Genomic DNA, 25,135 nt, shown 5'->3' on the forward strand with positions numbered 1-25,135 from the left:
TGGTGTGCTCCACAGCAAATTGTAATTACAGATTTCCTAACTTCAGGTTATGGTTCTAGCTGCTTGGAGAAGAGACTATAGCATTTAACACTCTCCTGGTTTTTGGTGTTTCTTGCCTACTGTTTTTCCTTTTTCAAATTTTTTTTTTTTTTTTTTTTTTTTTTTTGAGGGAGGAGGTAGGGATCATTAGTAAAGCCTTTCATTAAAGTTAAAAGCCTGATCCTGAAATGCTGTTGAAACTTGTTTGTTTGTTTGTTTTGTTAAGAGAATCTGAGTCATACATGCCCAGGTTCTGTGGTAGTTTTAAAGGGCAGTGATACATTATTATTTGCTTTTTGTTCTTACATGATGGGGTGAGTAGTCCTTCCTTGGAGTTCTTGAACACCAAGAACACAATCTTGTACACTGTTTGAAGGAACAGAGAAGCACAGTTGGTTTTCACTTCATGGCTGCTATTTCCCTGTAGCATCCCTTCTGACCTAATTCTAGCAGCTGCTGTCAAGAATTTCTGAGTTTTATCCCTTACTAGGATTCTTCTCATAGCTGTTCTACTATGTTTACTTCTATAAAGTAGCACCTTCCTATCTGACAGTATTGAAATATGATGTCACAAGTGGTCCAGAGCAGTGTTCGTTACATTGTGTTTCTTGAAATTACTATCGGTAGAGTTTACAGATTTTACTTTAGTAAAAGAGAATGGTTTCCAGGGCTGTTTTGTGCAGGGGAGAATGATAGTCTTGTGGCCTAAGGCATGGTATTCCAGCTTCTGTCTGCATGACTTACTAGAAAATTCAATTTGCTCTACATAACTTTCTGATTGCTGTTACTGTGCAGCTGAGAAAAGCTCTAACTTTGAGCTTTTTCAGAACATAGTTGAAAAATTTTATTAACTATATTCATATTAACTTTCGGTAGTTCCAGAATATTTCTTAGTTCAAACTCATTTTAACCTGGTTACAGTAACAACTGTGTTACTTCTCAGTGTTTATAATCCTTTTACTATTTCTGTTTCTTACTACTTAGATATTGATATCAAATACTCCAAAAAAAAAAAATCATTGAGAGTTTCCTTTGAGGCAGTATATGAAATTGTGCCCTTGTTACTTTCACATTTTCTCATTGTTGTTTTGAAATCTTGGGTCTGCACTGCATAGAAGTTCAAAATGATTACTGTTGAATTGTAAGATTAAAATTGTCTATGCTATACAGTGTGGTTGTAAAGTGGGTCTTGTTTTGCACTTTTTTGATGTTAAATAAGGATGACTGCCTTTTGAAATCTGTAATTATAATGCCTGACAGAGACACATATCACCAACCTAACTTGTGTCATGAAATTTTGACAGCTCTGTCGCAGTACTTTATAATAACTTGAAGTATGGTGTGAGAAATGGGTATGTCTTCCTGTGTTCTTATTTTCCTATTCCATCTCTTAATAAGAGGAACAAACCTAGTCAATTTTCTGACAGACCAATCCTTTAGGAAACTTTAGAGTGTAAAAGGCAACTCTATCCTTCCTGTAGGTTCTGTTGTGGTTTGTCTGTTGTAGGCAGCAGCCACTGACACTTGTTTTTTTTCTTGATTTTGAAGCTTGAACTGTATTATTAGGGTACCCTATCTTCTACTGGTATACCAATACCCTTGTTCACCTGGTTTTCTGTCCAGTCCAAGTCTCTTCCTTGTCTGTTGCCTCTGTTCCTCTCCTGTTTGAAAACAAAAAGTATTTAAATTTTTTATTCCTGGGTTTTTGTACATATTAATTTGGTACCCTAGGGCCCATGCCATGTCACTTCTGAATCCCAACATTGTGGGGCCTAGCTGGAAGGATTTCGTGAATTTAAACTAATTTTTTACCTTTTGACAATGAATGTTTAGCTCCCGTTTACGTGGAGAATGATGAACTTCCCCAGTAGTGCTGTGACTGTAATTGTTGTCAGTTCAAAAAAAAAGTAGTTAAACTGAAATCAGTGAGGAAGGCGACTAGATGTGGTTTGGCTTGCAAGCCGTCTTGAAGCTTGTAGTCATTTGAGTGAGATACAGTGTTCTTCCAAGGGGTAGGGGGGAAAAACTTCACAATTAGTTGAAGGTTTCTTCTTTCCCCCAAGGGAGGGTGCATTTAACTTCCAGCATGAATTAATGCTTCCTGAGTTACTTGAAGTGGTCTGAGGCAGAGGCAAGGTTTATGCAGCTAAATGTATTTCACTCAGTATCCCCAATTAAGCAATCTAAATCCTGTTTGGGGGTAAGCAAGAGAAGAGGATGTCCAAAGTTCACTTTACTTTTGTGCAACCACAGTAATGCTCAGGTGACATTACTTCATGCATGCAGTAGTCTAAAATGTTAACATAATGTATGTATATATATATGCTTACCAGGTGCACCAGAAGCCATAGTTTCTTATTTAACAACAAAAAAAAAGTGACTGTGCTTTGTTCTGAACTGGTTTAAACTCTGTTACTGATTATCAGAACTGCAGGTAGTGAATGGGTGTCTCGATTTCTCGATTCTGAAGTTTGCTTACTGCTGCTTGGTCTGAAAGCAAATTTTGAAATTTGTGTAGTGTTGCTGAGCCCCTAGTAAGACAACATGATGGATGATGCTATTTCTGTAGGGCCATTGTGGTATGTAGGCTGTTGTGGCCTCCCTAGCTAAGTAGAAACGGAGTATCCACAAGATAGGAAGGGATGAACTGTACACAGAGTGGTTTGAGGACTTTTTTGACTAGGGCAAATATTATTTCATGTATTAAGATTGTTTTTTCATGAAAACAATACCTTTTTTAATTTTGTGTGTTTTCTTCCCTTTTTTCTTTCTTTAAGCTATGTGAAGCTATTGTTTTGAAAGGGAAACTAGGCCAGGGGCCATGTACATAGGGACCGGTGGTTGAGATGGTAGTAAAGAAATATTCCAGGTTTAGTTTGCTGCTCTCTGAAAAACTTCTTGAGGATAAGTTAGGTGGATTTGTCTCTGTTTTGGTACTGGTCTGAAAAAATAGTTCTGATTTTGTATTCCATGTGTTGTATGCTAAATACCTGAACAGTTATGAAGTTCACTTAAAGAAACCAACACAGGTAGCTAAGTAAATCTTCTTTAAATAAGACTTTTCCTTAGTTTTCTTAAAGCAGAGTAGAGGGTTTGAAGAATAGCAGTAATGAAGAAAAGGAGTAATAGATTTTAAAAATCCTTCTCAGTTGGTGTTGAGATCTGATTTTTTTCTCTAGTGCTAATTACTTTTAATTGAAATTTTTATAGGACCAGCTTACACTGACGGATCATGGCATCCAACAAATTTGTCATTAAGGTAAGTAGACTGTTACAGCTTTCATTTAAACAAACAAAAAAATCTAATACTGCTTAGAATGTGTTTATGTCGATTTAAAAAGTTAATGATGAAGAGATTCACATTTTGTATCAGTTTTTCTCTCTTTGGAAGCAAACTTCTTGAACTGCTGCTGTATCATGGCACAGTGTGCCTGAGGTTAGCTGAAGATTAAAATCATGTAACTAAAAGTGATTAGTTGTGTAGTTTGAATTGGGAACTGCATGAATTCTCAGTGGAACAGTATCTGCTACCTGAAATAAAATTTAGAGTTGATACTTCTCTTACACTAATAATATTGCAAGATTACAGTATTTCCCAGATAATATTAAGAGTTCCTGGTTTAAGGTGTAGCAGTGTTCTTAAACTATCGCACTTAGCTCTTTATTTGCATCTCTTTTTTGCTTGTTCTCCCGTTTTCAGGGATTAGTTGTTTTACATCCAGTAAAATGCCATTGCATTTTATTTTGCGAACAGTCTCTGACTTTTGGTTATGTATTGGAAGAATAATGCTTTTTAAAACATTATGTAATAAACATAGCACTTCATAATTCTTCTACCATAACTATATCAGTTTATCAATAAATAAAACTAATTGTTCAGTAAAAATTGTGAAACCTCTTTCAGACCCTCTCTCTTGTTTCCGTGTTCCTGTATGTCTAGTGTAGTTTAGGCAATGTGTACATTTTGAAGTGATTAGTGCAATATATTATTCTCTTGGAAATTATTTGTCCAGGAATCTTCTTAACAGAAAAGACTTTTTTCTTCCTGGGTTTTTTGGAGGGCAGCTACAAAAACCTTCCTGACTGATCAGGCAGTGGAAGCTGCTGAAGCTTGATTTTTGCACATAGCCAACCTGTTCAACAAGCAGACCAAACAATTTTTCTCTGCTGTATGGTCTTTTCCAAGGGAAACTGCTGTCATCTAGTGGGATGTTTGCTTTTTTAAGGCTTAACGTGATTTTAAACCTTAAATTGACAGTATCATGTTTATGCTATTCACTGCTTCTGAATTGGTAAAGGAGTTAGGAGAAATATCTTTTGATTTTCAGCATGGTTTAACTGATATTCCAAGTCTGTATGCCATGATGTGGGTAACAACAGGAGCTGAAGCTGAAGACATTGTTTCTCTCAGCTGAGAACTTTTGATATCATCAATTTTAAAAAGTGCCCAAGAAAACAAGTGGTGTGAGTTGAAATACCTTTGCTAGATAAAAAAGCCTTAAGATATGTGGTTACTGACCTGCATTATTACAGCTTGCTTATTCAGCGTAGACACTTCACTGGTACTCAGCGTGTACCCTGGCAGTCACTAGGTAGTTTAATATCACTGAGTATCTGAGCAAACAGATAGGTTCCCACTGAGCATGTTTGTAGGTAAGCAGGATCACCCATACAGCTTTAGACAGTGCCAGTGAGGTACAACTTTATTTTCTTCCTGCTAGTATTTGAGAAATGAGGATAAGTTTTTGCATGTACTGCGTGCTGAAAATTAACTTTGCCTTTACTCAAATGTGTCAAATACATAATGTAAGTATGTGAAAAGCTGATTAGAATTCACTTTGTACGCAGATGTGTAACATTTTCTTGTTAGATTGGGGATTTTGTGTGTGAATTTTTGCTTCTTTACATTCACTGGATTTACATTTAATGTATTCCCTTTTCTAAAGACTGTTCAACTTTCATGTAAATTTTTTGAGGAAGATCCGTGTGCAGAAGATTGCTCGTTAAAAGGCAGAAAATATTCTCACTCCTCTCTGTAGGGGGAGTATAGAAAATACTGTATTTTACTTTCAGGTTCCTTGTGTTTGAAACTGATAGGAGTATTTTACCAAGTCTGAAAATGTTTCCATGCGTGCCTCGTGTTCTACACTCTCTACTTCTAAGTTTTTAGATTTTGTAGGCACGTGTATGTTAATCTTTTTGGTGAGAGAGCAAAAAGTACAGCTTATCAGTCTGTCAATTCTTAGCTGACTGGAATGTAACTAAGAGGAAAACACCGATGATGTATTTAATGGCTTTGCTTCTTAACAACACATATTTCCTATGAGCATCTCTGTACCTCCAATGTAATGGTCAGTTATTTTCAGTAGAGGGAGTAGTTGGACTGTTTTTGAAAGGCGATCCTAAGCTTGGTTTTATGGGCAATTAAGAACCATTGAAATAAAATAATTGACGCAGTAAAATAGCTTTAAACCTTAATACAAAAGCTACAGTTAGGTCCTAAACACACTTTCTTCACTTGCCAAGTGGCTGGATGCCATGGTGTTGTGATGTGCAATAGATAATATTTTATGCAAATTAATTTGATCAGCAATTTTCAGTTTTAGGAAATATTGATACTTCATGAAGTGCTGCATGGTAGAATACCCCCAGATCTGGAAAATAAGACATATGAATTTAATTAAGCTTTCTCTTTGTGTTGCTAAAATATTTTACTGCTGTTCTGAGAAATAAATCTTAACTTTAATTGGTGAGGCTTAAAGCAAAATCATGAACTCTATATGGATTTGAAAAATAATATCACTAGGGCCTTGTTTTAAACTTTGGACAAACTAGAAAGCATTGCTCTTCCAGAATTGTGTAAACCGACTTTATTCGTGCCAAACTGCAGAACTAAATATAGTAATTTTTATGGCTGTAATAGAAAAATTTCATTTACTGTTTTCTGCAATTCGTTCATTTGCCAAACACTGAAGACTTTAAGTTGTTACAGTACTTCAATAGCTCAACTTAAAGGGAAGCTTTTCTTTGCCATTTCCTACTTTGAGAAATTAAGAGCTCTGTTCTGTCTCAGATTTGTAGGCCTTTGCTTGTACATATCTTAGATTAAGATAATTATAATTTCAGTGTTCCCTCTGGTCATCCAGCACACTCTGCAATCGATTTTTCAGCCATGTTCCTTGTTATCAATTTAAATTATTTCATGCTTGAAGTGTGTATGAAACTTTTTGGTCCTTCAAACATCTGCATGCTTTAAATTGCAAGTTTCTTTGAAGCAGTGAGCATATTTTTCTGTTTTATGCTGGGAACAAAGATGGAAGTGCTGGAAATTATTGGACAGAAAAATGACAGTATGACTGTAGAAAATCATCAGTTTACTTTGAAAAGGCCTTTTTTGCTATTTCCATGTGTGTTTAAATATCTTAACAGATTTTAATGCTAAAGCTTCACCATATCTTTCCGGTGCTTGCCTTTTTTTTTAGCCACCAATTGAAATGTAATACAGCAATAGTATGTCAACAAAGATTTTTATTTTATTTTTTATCAGATATGTCTCTTTGGATGGTTCTTAGGTGACATCTAAGTGGGCAAGGCAGATTAAAATTTCAATTTCTGTCAAGTGTGTCCATTGAATTAGCTAATTAATATTTCTGTTAATATTTTGCTCTGTGAGAAAGTAGTATGTTTGCTTCTTCTTGCAAGTTGCTTGGGGAGGAGAAGACCTAGGGAGGTGAGTAGGTTTTCTTATCTAATTTTAAAATTTTTCTCTGATTCCATATAATGAGTAATGGAGGATAGTAAATGCATTTTCTTGATATAAGTTTATAGATACATGAATGCAGTGCTCTCAAGTGGAGAGTAAAATTAAGGAATACCATTTGTGTTTAAAGTAATATTTTTGGAGATTATGACTGCTCAGAGTTACTAGACTGATACTACAGATGCTTTTTTTACATACATAGTTTTGAACTGTTTAGTGTATTGATTTCTAGTTTGAAAGCTAGGGTTTTTTAGAGTGCTTAATTAAAATAACTAATAAATGCAGTACTTTCTGATGCCTGTTTCTTTTTTCCCATTGCAAAATGAAGACATTTTTATGTAAAATTCCTGTAGTTGAAGTACTTAAAAATGTTTCAGCAGAAATATGCTAAGATTAAGTTTTCTGCAATCAGAATTTTTAAACGTTCTCCAAACTGATTAAAGGTTGTTGAATTTTACATATACTGAATGTTCTTATATTTGCTTTTGTGGTCTTTAAAAATTAATAAATAGCTATATTAACCGTTTAATAGTGATTGTCTAGGGATGGAGTTCTCCTAAAGCAGCATTGCTCACAGCAACTAAATACAGGTAGCTGGAATTGTTATTATCAAGTAGCATTCCACACTTCACTCAGCTGTGATGTTTGTTTCTATATGAATGGGTAAGATATGATACATGTCTAAAAGGGCTTAAATGTGTTAAGAAGGGAGCTGGAGGAGAAATTTGATTTAAAGTAGGAAGTAGAAAACAATAATTATGGATAGAGGGACATCTAGTTCTCTTTCTTAACTCTACATTTAATTCCTGATTTCATGGGACCAGATATGGAATGACTAAAATGATGAGTAAATAAGTTCCAGAAGAAAGAAAAGAGGAAGTTGGGGGGTAGAGGGGGGAGGAAAATTAAGTGTACGGTCCAATTCTAAACCTCCTGGAGTCAATGGAAGTTTCCTCACTGACCTCAGAGGATTAATTTTCAAGCCTAGGGAAATGATGGGTGGATGAAGAGTTGAGAGATTAAAGTGTTAGCAGAAGGAGAAAGGAATAGGAAGCCAGAGGGGTAAACATCAATAGTAGAAACACTGCTTTCACGAGGATCACTCCAAATAAGGAATAAAAGAGTGGTTCTACTTGCATGACTTTTTTTTTGGTAATTCAAATAAAGTAATCTGATTACTTTTGAAAGTTCCAGTTGTGGCAGAAAATGAGGCTTTTGCTAATTGTGAGCTCTGTACTACTGTGACAGTGGTATGGCATTCTAAATATACACCATGCGAAGTGATGCTAACTTTTTTTTTAAACATGATTCATTCAGAGGTGTAATCTCCACGATAATTGTCACGTGCCTCGTTTCTGATCAGCGCTACCATATTTTATGCCTCCACTGTTCTGCTTCTTGGAGATCTTGGTGGTACTGCCTGCTTGACCCCTGAGTCCAGCAGTGAGGGAGGAAGGGGTGGGAAACTTAGAAGCAGACTTCAATCTCTTTGAGTCCAGCAAAACATCAGGGCTTAGTTGAGATGCTGTATGGGGTCACTGAATGTCTTTAGGTCCTGGGAGAGGCTTCAGCTTGTGCTGTAGGTGAAATTCTTCAATTCTTTCCAGTGAGTTCAGATGGAGGTTAGTAGGCTGGGAGGTGAAGGGATCCATGTTTCATATGGTACCTGGTAATGTCACATACAGTTTAATGAAGCAGTGATGCAGTTGTTGCTCTTGATATTACTATCATGACAATTTAATGTAAAATTTTTTGTATTGTTTCATGTGGCCTCCCCCCACCCTGGACAATGTAGATGGATTCTGATATGTGAAAGTCATCTGAGTATTTGATATATGAGTGTGTTCTGACTGGACTATGGCGTAAAAGGGAGAAGAGAGACTGACAACACATTTTTATTCTTTCCTTATGTTTCATCCATGTGGTTCACAACTTCCTTAAAAGGAGTCTATTTTTAAAAGCAAAATTATTGCTTGGTTTCAATTCTCAAATAAAAGCTTAGTTTCTGGACATTTTCTGTTCACTGCAGCACTTATTCAGCCATGACTCTGCAGTATTTTTCTTGACTCAATAGCCAAACTTTTCCTTAAATGATGGTACCACAGGATGTGGCACCGAATTTTAGTATTCCGCTGTAGTCATTGCTAAGCGTGAGTACTGATGATGCTCAACTATTGTGAAAACCCTTTAAACTGCTGATAAAATGATGACTCATGGTCACCTGATGAAAACAGATACATTACCATGATTCCAGAAACTTTAGATCCCATGTAAGTGTTTCACTTCCCACACTAGTTCTTCTGAAAGGGAAGATGATGCAGTTATTTTCTAACAGTTGACAGCTGCTCAATTAAGCTGTGACAATGTGGTTGGCAAAAACTATGAATTCCAGACTTTTTAAATAATAGTTTAAAGAACTAAAAATCTGTATGAACTATGAAGAAGTTGCCAACATTATTTTCAGTGTTACTTGGCATGTTTTCTAAATAAATTATACATCTTAGATTTCATTTACCACTAGTGAATTAAGTTCTTTTTATAGTGGATCTGACCCAAACCTCACTGAAGTCAGTGGGCTTTGGATCAGAGCCTGTATGAGTACATTGGTAGGACACTGTAGCTTAACTAAGGACATACTAATTTATTGCATTAACAGCCTTCCTCAGTTCAATTTATCTGTCTTTTTAAATGCAACCTGTTTGTCTATAATGTCAAAGTCTAAAGAAGTTAGGTTGGAAAAATATTGAAATATGATACAGGCAAATAATAAAATAGAAATCCATTTTAATTTCAGTATGAAGAGAGTAAAATGAAAACACCTTTGTTGCCAATTTGTGACTACCTAGGGACTGTGAAAAGATGGATAAAGTGGAAGTAGAATTATGAAAAAACATTAAATTAGACTTTAAGTGTGTATAATTCTATATTATAAAGCAGAAAAAGGTTCTCAGCAAGTAATTGAATGTAAGATAGTGTGAAATGGTACATTAAGCCCTAAATGATCAGGAGTTCCACTGGTGATTTTTGTCTTACACTAGTTTCCCATATTGGCTGGAAATATTTCTAACTTGAAATGCTGTGAGACACCATGCTTAAGAAAATCAGAATAGTATTAAGTGATTTCAAATGTGTATGATTGAAACTTTTGCTTGAATGGATAATATTGGTATGTGTATGAGAGCAATATAAAAAGAAAGAGAAAATAATATTTTTAAACAGATGATAACTAAGTAAAAATTAATGCTTTAAAATTTAACATGCAGACTCCTACAGTGGTTTTAGTTATATCTCAGTTTCTGTTCTTTTTTTTCCATTTATTTTCCAGCTGACTTATTTCAAATTGTGATGGTGAACATTATGTATTTACTCCGTGCTAAAAATTGGGACTCACCTAGTTTGAAAAAGAGTGGTCTGATCAGAATTTAATATTAATTTCAAATATTAAGAAAAAAGGTAGTAACAAGATGTCAGAAATACATTTGAAAAACAAACTACAATATGGAGTGAAGTGGTATCTTTTGATAGAAAAGGCATTTTATTGCAGCAAGCAAGTTCTGTAGTTTGTCCACATTCTACCCCTTCTGCTGTTGTGTACTGTTTTACCTTTCTGTTTCTAACAGAATCTGTCTACTTTTGTCTATGTGTGCTACGCTTGGCCAAATGAAAAGCAACAATAAAACACCTTTATATAATGAATAAAAATCAGATTAGCTGTATAGATTCAGTTAGTCATACAAAGAAATGGTAAATGAAGATAAGTCTTGTCCAGCCATGGTGTCTGTACCTTTACATATCAAGGTAACCTATTTTTTATTCCCTGCTTCTTAGAATGAAGTGTTTTTAATGAGCCCTACACAAAAGGCGACTCTGCCTTCTTACTACAAAACAGTATTTGTAGCTGAGAGAATTTAATGTAGGAAAGTGGGAAATGAGCAGTTTGTGGTCTAGATCATGTGCAGATGGTTTTGAACCAAAATTTTAACTCAGTGATCTGAGTGCTTCAAGATGATCTTTTCCTGTTGGCTGTATACGCCTTGCTGGGGAAGTATGATTGGTTTATGAAGCCTGAAGAGCAACTGTCATCTTTCTTGGTTTAGTACTTCCTTGTCTTTGTACCTTCTTTCACTAAGGCTTCTTTGCTATTTCTGCTATCTCTGTGTTTTACAGAGAGATCCTTTTGTACGAAACCCTGAATCTACCAGCTTTAGCAAAACCAAGATTTTACTCCTTTTTCTATGTCACTTGCCATGTACATACTAAATAAATAGCTTTTGAGTGGAGAATCACTATAAAGATGTTGCATCAAATGCATGTTGAAGAATAGTTAGTCTTGAGGGAGAGTGAGGACAAGAACAGAAGTGAGGAGGAATGACATATCACTGGTTTCCATGCAACAAAATGTGACTCAGCCACAGAACATTTTCTCAGCGTTTTCATATTGTTAGTGACTCTGTTCTCATCTTGTTGTTGTCCTCAGTAACAAAACTAAGCCTCAATAACTTGTTGTCCTCAATAACTAAACTAAGCTCTATCCCATGTGCAAGGTTCCCTTTGCACAGCCCTGCTTCATTTTCAGGAAGTAGCAAGGTGCCTGGCATATCTGACACCACTCAGCTGGTGAAACAATAGTTTATATAAGCTACAGTTAAATACAGCCTTTCAAGTTCAAGCCAGTATTCTCCTCTTTTAAACTCAGAGGGTCATCTTTGTTCACTGAATATACCAGTGATTTAATAGCACTCATAATTAACCAAATATACGTGATTGTGGTTTATCCTGCTTTGTATCATACAGATAAAGGCTGATAGAAGAGAAGGGTATAGCTCTGAACATAAAATATTTGCTGAACTAAAGAGCTGGGAAAGAGCGAAGTCTTGGGCCATTAAAGAGGATCTGTTCAATGCCAAGATCCTAGGATTTGACAGTCAGTAGGGTCATGCAGTATATAACTTTCCCTTCTTTGTTTTGACTGTCCTACGGTACAAAAATAGGAAGGAGTGTAATATAAGTAGTGCTACCATAATGCATTGTCTTGCCATAATAAGGTGTTCTTCAGTAATAGAAAACAAGCTTAAAAAGAGTTATTCCCTTTGTGGTATTGTCTGTAAGTCTCTGGTTCTCATTTTGCTGGGTGTTAAACTGTCACGTAGTTGCAATCCATGTCTCGGCAAATTTGCAAACAATTTAGATGATTGGGGTAAGTCTGACACATCAAAAATTGAAAATGAAGCCCACAGTTTAAAAAAGCAATCAACCAGAACACATTCATGCCTCAGACAAGTGCTGAGTACTGAGTGTTTGGAGTATAATATGAAATAGACTGAATAGCAGTGACTGGCTGCCATGGGCATGCTAGCAGAGAGAAATATTACAGGAAGATTTGGAATAAAAGAACAACATTGGTTTATAGATTTCTTCAGAAAACTGTTAGAATTTGTCATTAGTTTTAAATCTTTATATGTCAATTTATGCACCTTTCAGAAAATGGAATATTTTATTTTTTGTTTTATATTTTATTGTTCGGTGAAAACAGAGGGTGCTGTTTAGAGATGACCTTAAAATACTCAAAAAAACCCCAAACCCACCAAACATAAGGAAGATGTTTCTTTGCCTGTATCCCTTCTTCACCCTGATAATTGGCAGGAATTTTGATTTGATTTGCGGAATGTTTGGAGGGTACAACTCGGGGTACTTGCTGATTATGAACTGAAAAGAGATTTAATTACAGTTGCCCAGCATATTCTACATAGTTTAGAAAACTCTTGGCTAATTTGAAGCCATTTTCTGCAGGGCTGTTAGAGATGGTGCATGTAATCGTTGTTGTTTTAGAGGCCTACATTAATAAGCATGTAGGAAGTGTTGGGATTTAGTCTGGTTTTGTAAATTCCTAATTGAACTATGATACAGATTTTGGGAGGGACAAATCCAGAGATGAGTACAATAAAAAATATTGAAAGCTCAGAAGTTACATGATATTCAGATATCATTAGAACCTACCTTTTTGTTAGAGGGTCTTTTACAAGCATCGAGAAATCTCACGATATTTCAAGCTCTACACCTAGAAAAAACACTTAGAGCTCTGTTGTTAGTAGGCAGTGTTGTGACAGGATGAGGCAACTGTTATTTGTGTACCGTTATGAGACAGCATTCCTACTCCAGGCAGAGAAAGGGAAGGTGGCAAATTGACAATTACCAGATCTGCAAGTTGGCCAGTCCATTGGATCTGTAACAAAGTGTTACGGATACCGCTGATGATCACAGACTGTTAAGACATAATAGTTTGATTGTTGCAGTGGACTACAAATTCAAAACTAGTTTAGAAGAACAAAATACTTCTGGAATTACCAGCAGCAGTGCATGCCATGTTCCTCGGTGTAATCAGAGCCTCGCTTCACAGTCTGTTGCTCTGCCAGCATGGTATGCCTCCTTAACATGGAGATACTGGCAATAATATATTGTGAAACGCTTTAGCTTTTTTTAATTATTATTAGAAAGCAAGAAGTGGAGCACTGAAGTATCACTATTAACTCATTATGTGCAGGCTTAGTTATATGGAGCTTCTTGAAATGATGCCTGAATAGCAATGCAGAGCTGTGCCTGCTCTTCAGAGTACAGGTGCTCCTGAATTAACGTCAGCTTGTATCCATCCTCCTGCTGAGTATTTTTATTCCATGTAAGAAGTGGTTGTGTCCTTAACACCAGATTTTATCTACACAGGTACTAGTGACTTTAAATTGGTGCAAATGGTAGTTTCAGGATAACCAACACAATGGTATTTAAGAGGGTAAACTCATTCACTGGGAACATCGACTTCGTAGTAACACCCACAGCAAAATTGCTGCTGCTGCTGGCTGCTGTCATATTGGTACTTGATTTTGAAAGATGTCTGCTTTCTTTTTGGATTGCCACACAGATTTAATGCTTAGACCTTGATCAGCAAATGACATGCTCATTTCTCTAATTTGGCCACCTGTCAGTAGTCCAGTGATCCTTAAGGTGGTTAAACTAGTTCCCTTGTCTTTTCAGTAAGAGTTTGGACCTCTTCAAAAAGTCAGTGTGTTGCATATTTGAACGTTAAAGTAGTAGGACATTAGTCCAAATCTATTACAATATAAAGTAGTTTAAATGCGATGCCATCTATTATCTTACTAGCATAGTGAAAACCTTCTTTCGAATGGTAGTTCTGTTGTGGGCTGTGTGATGGAGGTTCCCATGTAGTTAAGGTGACGATTCCAGACTTTTCCACAAAGACTGAAAATCCTGTTCTGTGAGAGCTCATTCTCAGCAGTGAACATCTCCCTTGCTTTTATTTTCATGTTTATAGCAGCACCTTATAGGGATTTATGAATTGGATAGAACTAGGGAAAGACTAAAATGAAAAGTGGCAGGGTTGTGGAACAGGCCGTGGAGGGTCAGCATCCTAGGTGGGGAGTGACTTGGGATAAGTTTTCGTGTGTATGACTGCTGTTGAATAGCGAGGGTGCATGTTTAACTTCTTAAATTGCAGATTAACTGCAGATTATAAGCATGAAAATGCAATAATATGCCATTAATATTCTAAGATTGCTCATGAACAGGTAATGAGATCAGAATGATTATGCTGCTGCCTAAATGGGAAGAAAATCTGTCACTGAGTACTTGCGTGTTCTGGAGTTTCCCTCTGTGGCTTCCATAGGAAGCATCCACAATCCGGCTTTATGCAAAATTAATTTTCAGGCCTTTCTTTGTTGTCTGCATCTGTCTTCAACCCATCCCTTAATGTTTCTGCAACAGAGCAAAAGCTGAATGTTTACAAATCATTCCGCGCTGAGGAACTTCATAGCATAAAGTTTTATTTAGGAAAGAGAAAATTGTTGAAAGAGTCCAGCCATGGCGGGATCTAATTCTTGATAAGGTTTGCTCTGAGAAGGCCTGGCGTGGCCGACCAGCGGTGTAACAGCAGCAGGCACTGGAAATAAGGCGGTGGTGGTGCGGGGGGCGGCCCCGCAGGTGCGGCCGGGCGGGGCGGGGAGGGTTCAGCACCAGGCCCGGCCCGGACAGCGGCTCCTGCCGGGCCAGGCCTGGGCCGCGCTGCCACGGGCGCTGCCTCCTGCCTTAGCGCCGGCTTAGCCAACTAGGCCCCTTCCGCAAAGCCAGGCAGGTGGGAGAGCGGTGTTCATTTCAGCTCTGCTCAGTTACAGAGCCCTACCGCTTCCTTTGAGGAAACTCAGAAGAACCCCTTTCAAGGGTCATTTACTGTTTGTTTTTCTAGCGAATTACCCCTTCATACCTATTTCTTTACTAACGACTTCTTGTTCATTTCTCTAATTTGGGAAGTATACTTTTAAAGACTTCTAGTGACGTGTTTATTTTTCTTAAATGCTTATGGGACAGAAACACGATCTCCCGAGACATGTGTCCCAGATGGAATTAGAAAGGTCCCGCAGTGTTAATTCTGTTCATCCGTTACACCTCTGTATTCTCCTCTTCTAACTTGAATCCTGTAATTTTAGAGAAGACACTATTTTCGAAGAAGTTTGCTTTCCACACACACATTAAAAATATCAATAAGGTATAAGCATATGGAAAACTTAATAGGCAATTTCACCTTACCACATATGCAAATGAACATTAGGGGGGAAAAAAGGCAAATAGAACCAGAAATCCATCTCTGACCTTTTTACAACTACATTCTTGATAACTAACTTGTACTTTGAATCTGGGTTTTTTTCCAATGTGCTCTTAGAAATTTCAGCCATGGGTAGTGGGGTTCACAGATAAATCCTGGAAGGATGATGGCCACTGCTTTTTATTGCTGGCTGTGGCAGAAAATCTCAATTACTGTGAAAAAGATCGAGAATTCTTGTATTGAATGATTGGAGAAAATATTTTTGATTTATACTGCATACCTGCCTTTTAAAATTGTATGTTTTATTGCTAAACATAGAATGGGAAGATGGGACAGTTTGACATGCTTTAGATTTGGCAGTCTTTAGATACAAATGTGTGAATGCTAAAGCTACAAATTGATCTCCCTGTGTTGCAGATAACTTGCATCTTCTTTTCCCTAGTGTTTTCACAGTGTTCTCAATAAACCATGACAGCAGCAGGACTTTTTTTCTTTTTTTTTTTTTTCCTTAAAACAAAAGTACCACTAGTTGCATGAGACTTACCAGCAATTTCTAAGTAAATTATCAACAGCAATTTACAACAAAAATTTGCTAAAAATGAGAAAATCAGAGGTTTAAGACATTCATGTACTAAACCTGTGATATAGTTACAGTTGTAATAGAAATTAGAATAACTTAATACATCTTATGTGCTAAGAGAATATGAATGAACTTACCATAGTTTCAGAATGTCTTGGTTTTTAATTATGATGATGATTGCTACTTTTAATTTTTTTTTTCCAAATTCTTTTCCTTTCTAAACAATGTAAAGGGAAGGGAAATTAACTTCTGTAAAATGAGTCCTCTGTTTACTTTTAGAAAATCTTTGTTTCCATTTATTTATTAATTACTTCTTTAAAAGGGGTAACGATGTAGGTATATGTATGTTATAATGCTCATTTTAAGAAACTTGAATCACAGTGCTTCTAATATTGGCAGTCTGACATTCATTGCAAGTCTAATAGGTTATTTCATGCTGCTTCTCTTTATATTCATGGTTATGATACTGAAATGTTAAGACCACACACAGACAACAAGGTCTCTAGCCACTTACGCATGTAAACAGTCTGGCTTTTTACAAAGTGGAAAAATATTTCTTGTGCAGTATTTTAACATGATCAGCATGTTAAGGCTCAATCTGCAACTGTGTCAACATTTCTTTGGCTGTAACCATTAATTCTGTAGCCTCTTGATAATATGTAAAATGTGAAACTGGTTTGTTTACTACTGGGATTTGTCAGCAATTGTTGTCTGCATTTAGCTTAGTACTTTTAAATAGATAATAGATCAAAGAATTACTTTGCATCATCACTCTGTTAGTAAAACAATGGATTTTTTTTTTCAGCTGGCTTTGAGCTCTTTAAATGGACATTGGAGCAATAAATTTCATAAATATTGTTCTTATACCTGTTTGATGTTAGTAGACACAGATACGATACATTAAATACGATTCTGTAACTACTATTTGACATTAATTTAGCTGTAGAGACAGGAATGTACGTCTCTTTCAGGCCTTGGTTATCGTGAGACCTGGCACATAGCTAAGACTTTTTTGGGTTATTTTTTTTGTAATTAATGCATCTTTAATGCATCTTTTCAGCATTCTTACTACTGTTAGGAACTGTCTGGCCCAGCTTCATTTCGTTTGATAGAAACTATGCAGTGGGCAGCAAATGATCTTGTATCTGTTAGTTAAAACTAAATTCTTGATACTGGTTTCGTTTTTGAAGATTTTAAACATGCAAATTGTGAATTTTCTGCAAATAATTTGTTTAGTACAGTAATTGGAACAGAATATTTTTTCCAGAACCAGTAGATTATCTTCTAGCTTCATGTTATGGCATAATAAAGGAGCAACTTTAAAACTCTACCTATCTATTTTTGTTTTTGTTTCCCTCCCCCCCCAGTGTCAGCTGACAATATGTTTGGCCTTTTTCAACATACATACATACTATATAGAGTTCATACAATGTTTCTATACTAATGTATATATTAATAAATATGCTAATTTTTTTCTTGTGTTTTCCTCACAAATGGCAAATTTTGGACATATCTACCAGCTCTGTACTGTAGTCTTTTGAGTGGTAACACATCACAGGCTTTAAGAAGCAAAAGTAATTATAAGTTCAGTTTTGTGATGAGCCTGTTGCCATTGGTTTGGAAATCTCCCCACCAAGTTATGCACAACTGGGACAATCAGTTTACATTTATTCAATAGATTCAATTTTTAGTTAAGAAAACCTTCTACTGAGAGTGAATCTCTTGTGATTTTAGTGGTCCCTGCTGGACTGGAGATTAGAAAGGTAAAGATGGAGTCTGTCTAATTTGAAAGTAAAGAAGAGAAAGGGGGGGGGGGGAGGGGGGATGGATTGCTTACAAAAAACCCCCCAACAGCAATAGCCAAAGAAACCCAAAAATGCTGAAGATCATTATTTATGGGGTAGAGACTGGAGGTGGCTGACATGAGAATGGGCTACGGGGATTCAGTAGTTTGGGCAAGGAACAGAATCTTAAAAGAGCAGTGGAGCAGGAGTAAGGAGAAAATCAGACGTCAGCACTGAAGCAGAGATGTGCAGGTAGTGTCAAACTGAAAGCTGAATTAGAAGTCTGAATGGAGTGAAGGTTAAGAACAGGGCAGTAGTCTCCTGCTTGCCTTTTCTTTTCCAATTTATGGAGCAGGGGGAGTAAAACATGAATTGGTAATGACACTTGGTAACTAGATGAAGATTAAAGAATAGTAAACAACATTCAAACTGATGGAAAATCTTGAGTGGCAGGATTAATAGGTTGAAAGACTGGTTTTGGCAGCCTGAAATAGGGAAGAGATTAGGAATACCCAGATACAGGGAAGTGTCATTTCTGGGGGATGATGGACACAGTTGTCTGCTTTATAGTTTGTGCTTTCCCTTGCACCCTGGAAGGAGAACCAAGGCCCCTGAAGTGAAACAAAGTCACAAAATGTTTTATCCTTCTCCAGTACTAATCCAAAGAAAGGATGATGGTTTACTGTAGGTTAATTGTATTGGTACAGTTGGCAGAGGCTTCTGTGGTACTTCCAATCCTGCTCATTTTCCCCGTGGGATTCACTGTGTCACCATATGGTAGCTTTTCCTTAATCAGTTTTCCACCTGCCCTTACCAAGGTCATATTCAGAAACTGTTTAACTTCACAAATCTACCTGTAGTCATCTAGGAGCATGTGTGATGTCCTTGGCCTTATTTTAATCTTTCTGTAGTATATTGTGATAGTGTTTTTCATATATCACTGTTCCCCTGTGTGTGTTTTTCTGATGAAGAGATGAACAGTATCTGTGTAAGACTGGAAAAAATAAAGTTCACTTCAGTGTGGTATTCTTGCAGGACAAGGCTTTAAATGTGTGCTTAACTGAAATACAGGTAAGCTATTCCAGGAGTCCATTTTTCAAGACTTTGTCAGAAAGGCCAGACCTGTTCTAGAACATTTATCTCTTAGCTATTCCTACTTTTAATTAGTTAATGGAGGATAAAATAAATTTGGATAATCTCCATATCCTCAGGAGTATAGAAAGATGCTGCTTCTTTAAAAAACAAATCAAACCTCTTTTGAAACAGGAAATGTGTATGAATAGATTTTATAATTTTGATGTTATTATATTTTTGTCATTACAGTTATATAAAAGATCTAACGCTTTATCCAGAAAGCATATATTTCTCTTAATAGCTTTTAAACACTTGTATATTTATCTGAATGTTTCAGAAATGCTTGGTTGATAAAATCGCAGATGTGATCTAGTTTGTTATTTTTCATTGTTTTTTCTGAAGCATCAAATATAAAATTTTGGTCCATGAAAGACTTTTCACTACATGCTATCAATTAATAACTTTTTTTAAAAATCATGCTTATTCAGCAATTCATGACTTACTGTATAATTTCAAGAAGATGTAACTTTTGTTAAGATCATGCTGACTTTATGTATTTTTAGTGTAACTATTTCAGTGTAATCTTCAGTCTAATGAGGAAAGGATGAAAGCAGTATTGAAAAACTTTAAAGCCAGCAAGATTTGGAGTATCTAATGCTTTTTTATCAGGTGATAATCATTAATATTAATGAATTAAAATGTTTACACACCCTGGTCTCTAGTGTTCTTTTTGATGTTAATTGCTTTACAGTAGATCACATAAATCCATTCTTGGTGTCAGACTGTCCTTTTCAGTTGTGTCCCCTGTCAACATAGTAGGTCTTACTAGTTGATTAATAGCATGTATTTTTGCTGTGTTTGCTATATACAATTGCTTGTCTTTCTGTGTTTTTAAGAAGATCTGAGTGGACCTTTGTAACTAAGTTCAAGCAAAAAATAATATAAAGGTATAAATACATAGCTATATGTAAGTATAATGAAGCTTAACAGCATTCTTGGACATGTCTAAAGCAAAGTGGTTTTTTTTGTCTTCCTCTTATGAATGTGACTGAGATAAAATGGACCATGCATGCACTTGTTCCTTTCTCTGTGGTGCTCTGTGTTCCTGACATCCAGGAACTGTCGTCTGTCACGTGCTGTCATCTCTTATTTCTTCATTCCTTTTAACAAAGACAGTTGTGAGACTAGCATACTATCAATTCTTTTCATTAAAAAATGAGCTGTTGCTTTCCAAGGGGTAATTCCCCTTCAATCTGTAATGTAGGATTTTTCTCTGTTGAAATCCATGGAAAAAATGTAGGGTGGTTTTTTTCATTTTATTTATCTTTCCTCCATTGGCTCCTTAAAAAGATGCAAGCATGTAGGAAGTGAAAACAGCCATAGCAGTCCAGCCTTGCGGATATTGTTGAAGATCCTTAGTTAGCATAGTCTTACCAGCCATTGTCTTTGGTAGGTGATTTTTGCAGCATGTGAGTTCATCCTTTGGTTTTGCTCCTGTGATTTTCACACAATTGTCAGACAGCTGTAGCTTTTCTTTTGTAAACAGATGAAATCATGTTCCTAATTAGTAGCATCTATCATCGCGTATTTTAATATGAAATTTCTGACTACTGTTAGGCATTGCTTAAGTTCTGTCAAAAATGTTATTGCTGTATGCAAAGAGGCCTTTCCATCTTGTCAGCCTGTCTTTTTGAATTTTGTGGGTTTCCAATAACGTGGGTACAGGTGAATATTGTAACAGGAAAGTAACAGAGTCAAAGAAACTTTCTGATCTGTAATATTATCTGTTTGTTAGAAGAATGCTTCATAGATCTGTTTATCTATTGCCCACAGCAGGTAAAACATTTACACAGGATACTACTGTTAACGCTGCCTTTAGAAGAAAGGGGAAGTGTATTCTCTAAAAATGACCCTGAAATTCATGGCTGAATGTCTTGAGCAAAATTCAAGTGGATTTATGCTATTGAAGCAGATTGCAGAGCTTTGAAATTGTTAAGAGTTGCATGTTTTCTGGGATTATTCTTCATCTTATTTGAGTGTTTTAAAAATTTAGTCAGGAATGTGAAACTTCTAATGAGTCTGCTTGATTTTACATATCGGCAAGTTTAAAGATCCCGAAGGATACTTTGTCCTCAAGTACGACAAATTGTCTCTAAGTGTGTGTCTGTAGACCTTTCATGCATCTCTGCAGAGATGTTACAATGGCAGAATTTGACCTTTTCTTTTTAAGTCTATTCTTTTCCATTGCTGCTGCTGGTTTTGGTATCCTTTGTTTCTGTAGCTGAGATGGATTTTTTTAATGACATCTTAAAAATAATTACTTTTTTCTTAAGCAGCTGTAGCCAGAAATACATATAGGAATCTGTGTTAAAAGGGACTGTGAAAACAAGATGATTAAGCATAACGAAGCATTATAAAGACTTTGGTCTTAAAAAACTGCTTCTCTTAATGTCAAATTGATCTTTAGTCTTAAAAAACTGCTTCTGTTATGCCAAATTGACATTTAGTTCTACTATTTCTATATGAGTAAAAGTGCTATTGGCAGATATGGTTTACAAATATGGATTCATGGAGAATTTTCTTCTAAGACCTCCAAAGCTTTCTTGTAATACAAAACTGTAAGGCTATTTAAAGCAGTTATTATTTAATTTCCCATGCATATTGACCAAGAGTGCTTTCTAAAAATCACTGGAAAGCAGACCTAAATACAAATCTTGTAACATTAAAACCTTTAGTGGAAAAGACCCTGGTAGGTTACATTTCTTCCATATTTTTGTGCTTCCTTTGAAAGAAAAACTTTCCCAGATGGTCATTGCAGGGTACTGAATGTGGCTAGTAATTTTATGTAAGCATTTATGTTCATAGCCCCTGTCAGAATTCCTCATTTGGGTATCGGATTCTTTGCAAAGGGTTTGTCATTTTTTACCACTATCTTTACACTATTAAATGAATGCAAGTTGAGGGTAAGATTATCTGCAAGGTCATAGTAAAACTTAAAGCATGATGGACAAAAGTATACTTACCGAGGCTGGAACGAGAAATAAACACACAAAGGAAAGTGTATGGCCATACTGAGCATTATAAATTAAGTGTCAAGGTTTCAAATCTGGGAAAGTATCATCAGAATTTATAAAGTTCTATTTAAATAGTCCATTCTCCTCACTTCAGACATCTGTTACTGGTTATTGTTTGAGTGACCACTATGTACATTATACAAAAAGGAATGTGCTTTTTGTAAGATCTCTGCTAATGTGGCAGATAAAATCCCAGTGTTTGATAGCAGTGCCAAAGGGCAAAGAGGTGCTGAACAATATTCCTCATCTTTACCATAACTTTCCTTCCTGGAAAAACAGGCTTTGACAGTGGGAAAATGAAGACCGAGATAAGGAGAGGTGGAAAGAGCCTTGGGAACTGAGAGTGATATAGACCAGAACTGTACTTCAGCAAGCCGGGGAAAAAGTCTTCTCTTACGCTGATGCACCAATAATTATTTTTTTGTTGCTTACAAATTTGAGTTATATCTCCTTGATATGGTTATAAATTTAAAGGGCTAGCAAGTTAAGCGAGAGTTGTTTTTGTTGGCACGTAGTGTAAACTGGGCCTAGTTTTTACAGCTCTGGCAACTGATCATTGACATTTTTAAAGAAAAATGCAGTTTCTGTTAATGCAAACCGCTGTGTCATTCCCAGAATTTCATTTTTCAGAGGAGCAAAATCAAAACTGATGAAAATTATTTACCCATTGTGAGATATGAAGAAGTTGACAGTGATAGTTGTCTGTTTTTTATTGATTATGAGCACCAAATTACAATGCAGCTGGTAGGGATGTTTGTTGCATGTAAGCTATATTTCTTTTTCCTCTTACAGAGCTAAGCAGGCAGATACAGGTTATGGAAAATCAAGTGTACTGCAGACATGTTAAGTAATTCAGTTTAATTTTAATTTTTAACTTTTCGTATGTCTATCATATTAACATTTCGTACATCTATCATTGGATAGACGCAAGCATTGCGATTAAGCAAGATTTAATTCAGCTAGGTGACATCTTAGACTCTCATTATTAGATGGCATACCTTACTTTACTGAGTTGCTTTCTTCTGTCATTCTACTGTAGCACTTGCCCACTTAGAAGACATGTTAAGGAGGAATTGGCAGGCATGGAGAAAGTCTTGAATCATGAATTTAAATTCATGAAAAATGTCATGAAGCATTAGGAGACCTATGGCAATTTTTTGTGACAGACTTACTGATAGAGCGAAGAGAAAAGAATCTCATAAATGTAGAAATATATCTTTGGCTAGAAAATAAGAACAAAAAAAAAAAGTTAAGAGACTGTTTTACACAAGAGTATCATCTTATGTACCAGAAGGTGGGCTCTTCTCAGCAGTTCGGTTCAGTATGGGGGGAATCGGGGAGACGAGTGAAGCAGAATTAGCCTTCAGCCTGGAAGAGAGAAAGCTGGAGTTGGGTGGGTGGGGAATAATAGTGGTCTATTAAATTGTGGATGGTGGGAAGAGATAAGAAATTACTTTGTTCTGAGTTAACAACCAAAGGTACTTTATTAAACCAACGTGAAAATTTGAAAATAACTAGAAGATATGATTCCTCATGCATATGTGATCGGTTTGTGGGACTGCTTGCCACAGGATATTGTGGATGCAAAAGTTTGCACAGTTTTATAAACCAGCTTAACAAATTCTGGAAGAAAATGATCACTGATGACTTCTAAATACAGATACAGCCTCTGGGATAGAAACCCCTGGAATCTCACTTTGCTGAATGTCTAATACATCTACTGAGGAAAGTACCATTATTTGCTTGTCTTTTTTAACTTTTTCCTGTAGGCATCTACTACTAGTCACTGTCAGAGCATACAGGTCATTGTGGACCTTTGGATTGACCCAGTAAAACTTTTTATGTATTTAAAGTGTACATTTTGTTACATAAAATCAACACTATTTATCATTTTAAGTGATTTTAATGTTTTCCACGTGTGTTAGGATTGCTGCTAATTATCACTGGAACTTGACTTTTATAAACATAATTGTGGGAAATATTTCCCACATATTCCCAATTAGTAACATAATCCACAGGAAATTTGAAAAAAATGGCTTTGAAATTTAAAGCTTCAACTTTTTTTTAAATGCATTCCCAAATATTAGTTGAAATCCTAGGTACTAATAGTCTTTTTTAACATTACTAAAATGATGTCTTTTGCTTTGAGGAAACAGCTTTTCTGATCTCAGTGAATTAGATAAATATTTTTGAGAATAATTCAGTCATCCTTGTCATTCCCCCACTCCCAGCTTTAAAATAGGACTTCTCTGCAATCTTGCGAGCATGTTGTTTCTATTATACTTAATAATAGGTGAAAATGAGCAATGTGTTACTCATACTGTCTGTACATTGTATTAAATCCAAGTGTTTTCCCTTGGGTTTTCATTACTTGATTGACCACATGTGAATATAATACCTATCAATGCAGTTAGTGTGAAAAAGAATTACAGAACCTGACAAAGCCAGTGTTAGTTTAATCAATACTTGTGTAAAATTCCGAGTTTGTTTCTTTCTATGTCCACCGAATGTTTTCATGTTAAAACCAATCACACTTAGTTTGGATCTTCTTTTGCCCTGCTGGGAGAGACTTGAGTTGATAAACTCAATTTTACAGTTCCTTAGAAGAATAATGGTAGGCACTTAGCCCCCCAGCCTGAGATACTGAGTTGTAGAAAGAGAAATATTTGCATCAGGATCCACTTCTGGGTTTTTTGGTTACAAATTTTTGATGTGCCTGCTAGGTGCATGTAAATAGTAATTACTGTGTGTGATCTAATGCTGTATGCGCCTGCCTTACTCACAGGTAGGCGATGTGTTACTGGGTGCCTTCTGAAGGCCTGATACTAGAACAGTCAAGGTGTACTTTTTCAGCTGCATCTGATTTAAGTTAAGGTCTAGTCATCCACCACCTGCTTTTCATTGCCCTGTTCTCCTACCAGAGGTTGCCACTTCTGAAGTTTGCTAGGAGAGATACATGAATAGTCACTCCCTATTTATTTATATCAAACCAGTAGTTTTTAGGATGTATTTTTAAACAGATGTTTTGTATCAAAACTGTTAGGGGACAGTTGTATCTGTTTGGTTCTGGAAGATGGAAGTAGAATGGGCAAGAACAGACAAATGGGGAAATAACTTCCTTAGCAGGTGAAGTTTTAGTCTAAGCAGCCTTTCTGGTGACACCAAGAATCGTGGTGTATTTTACATGTTCTTGCTTGTTGCTGACTCTTCTCTGTT

General features: G+C 36.1%; 1 protein-coding gene across 2 annotated transcripts in view; it reads left to right on the plus strand.

Annotated features, from left to right (window-relative positions):
- Nucleotides 1–25,135, plus strand: part of SLX4IP (SLX4 interacting protein) — a 77,080-nt gene that overhangs the window by 2,849 nt on the left and 49,096 nt on the right. For both annotated transcript variants that reach the window (XM_074915605.1, XM_074915509.1), the window contains one exon: nt 3,250–3,298. In XM_074915605.1, coding sequence (XP_074771706.1) covers nt 3,272–3,298 — 27 coding nt within the window. In that variant the 5' untranslated portion in view covers nt 3,250–3,271. The remainder of the gene's footprint in view (nt 1–3,249; nt 3,299–25,135) is intronic.

Source organism: Athene noctua, chromosome 1 (genome assembly GCF_965140245.1).
Source record: "Athene noctua chromosome 1, bAthNoc1.hap1.1, whole genome shotgun sequence".
Lineage (NCBI taxonomy): Eukaryota > Metazoa > Chordata > Aves > Strigiformes > Strigidae > Athene > Athene noctua.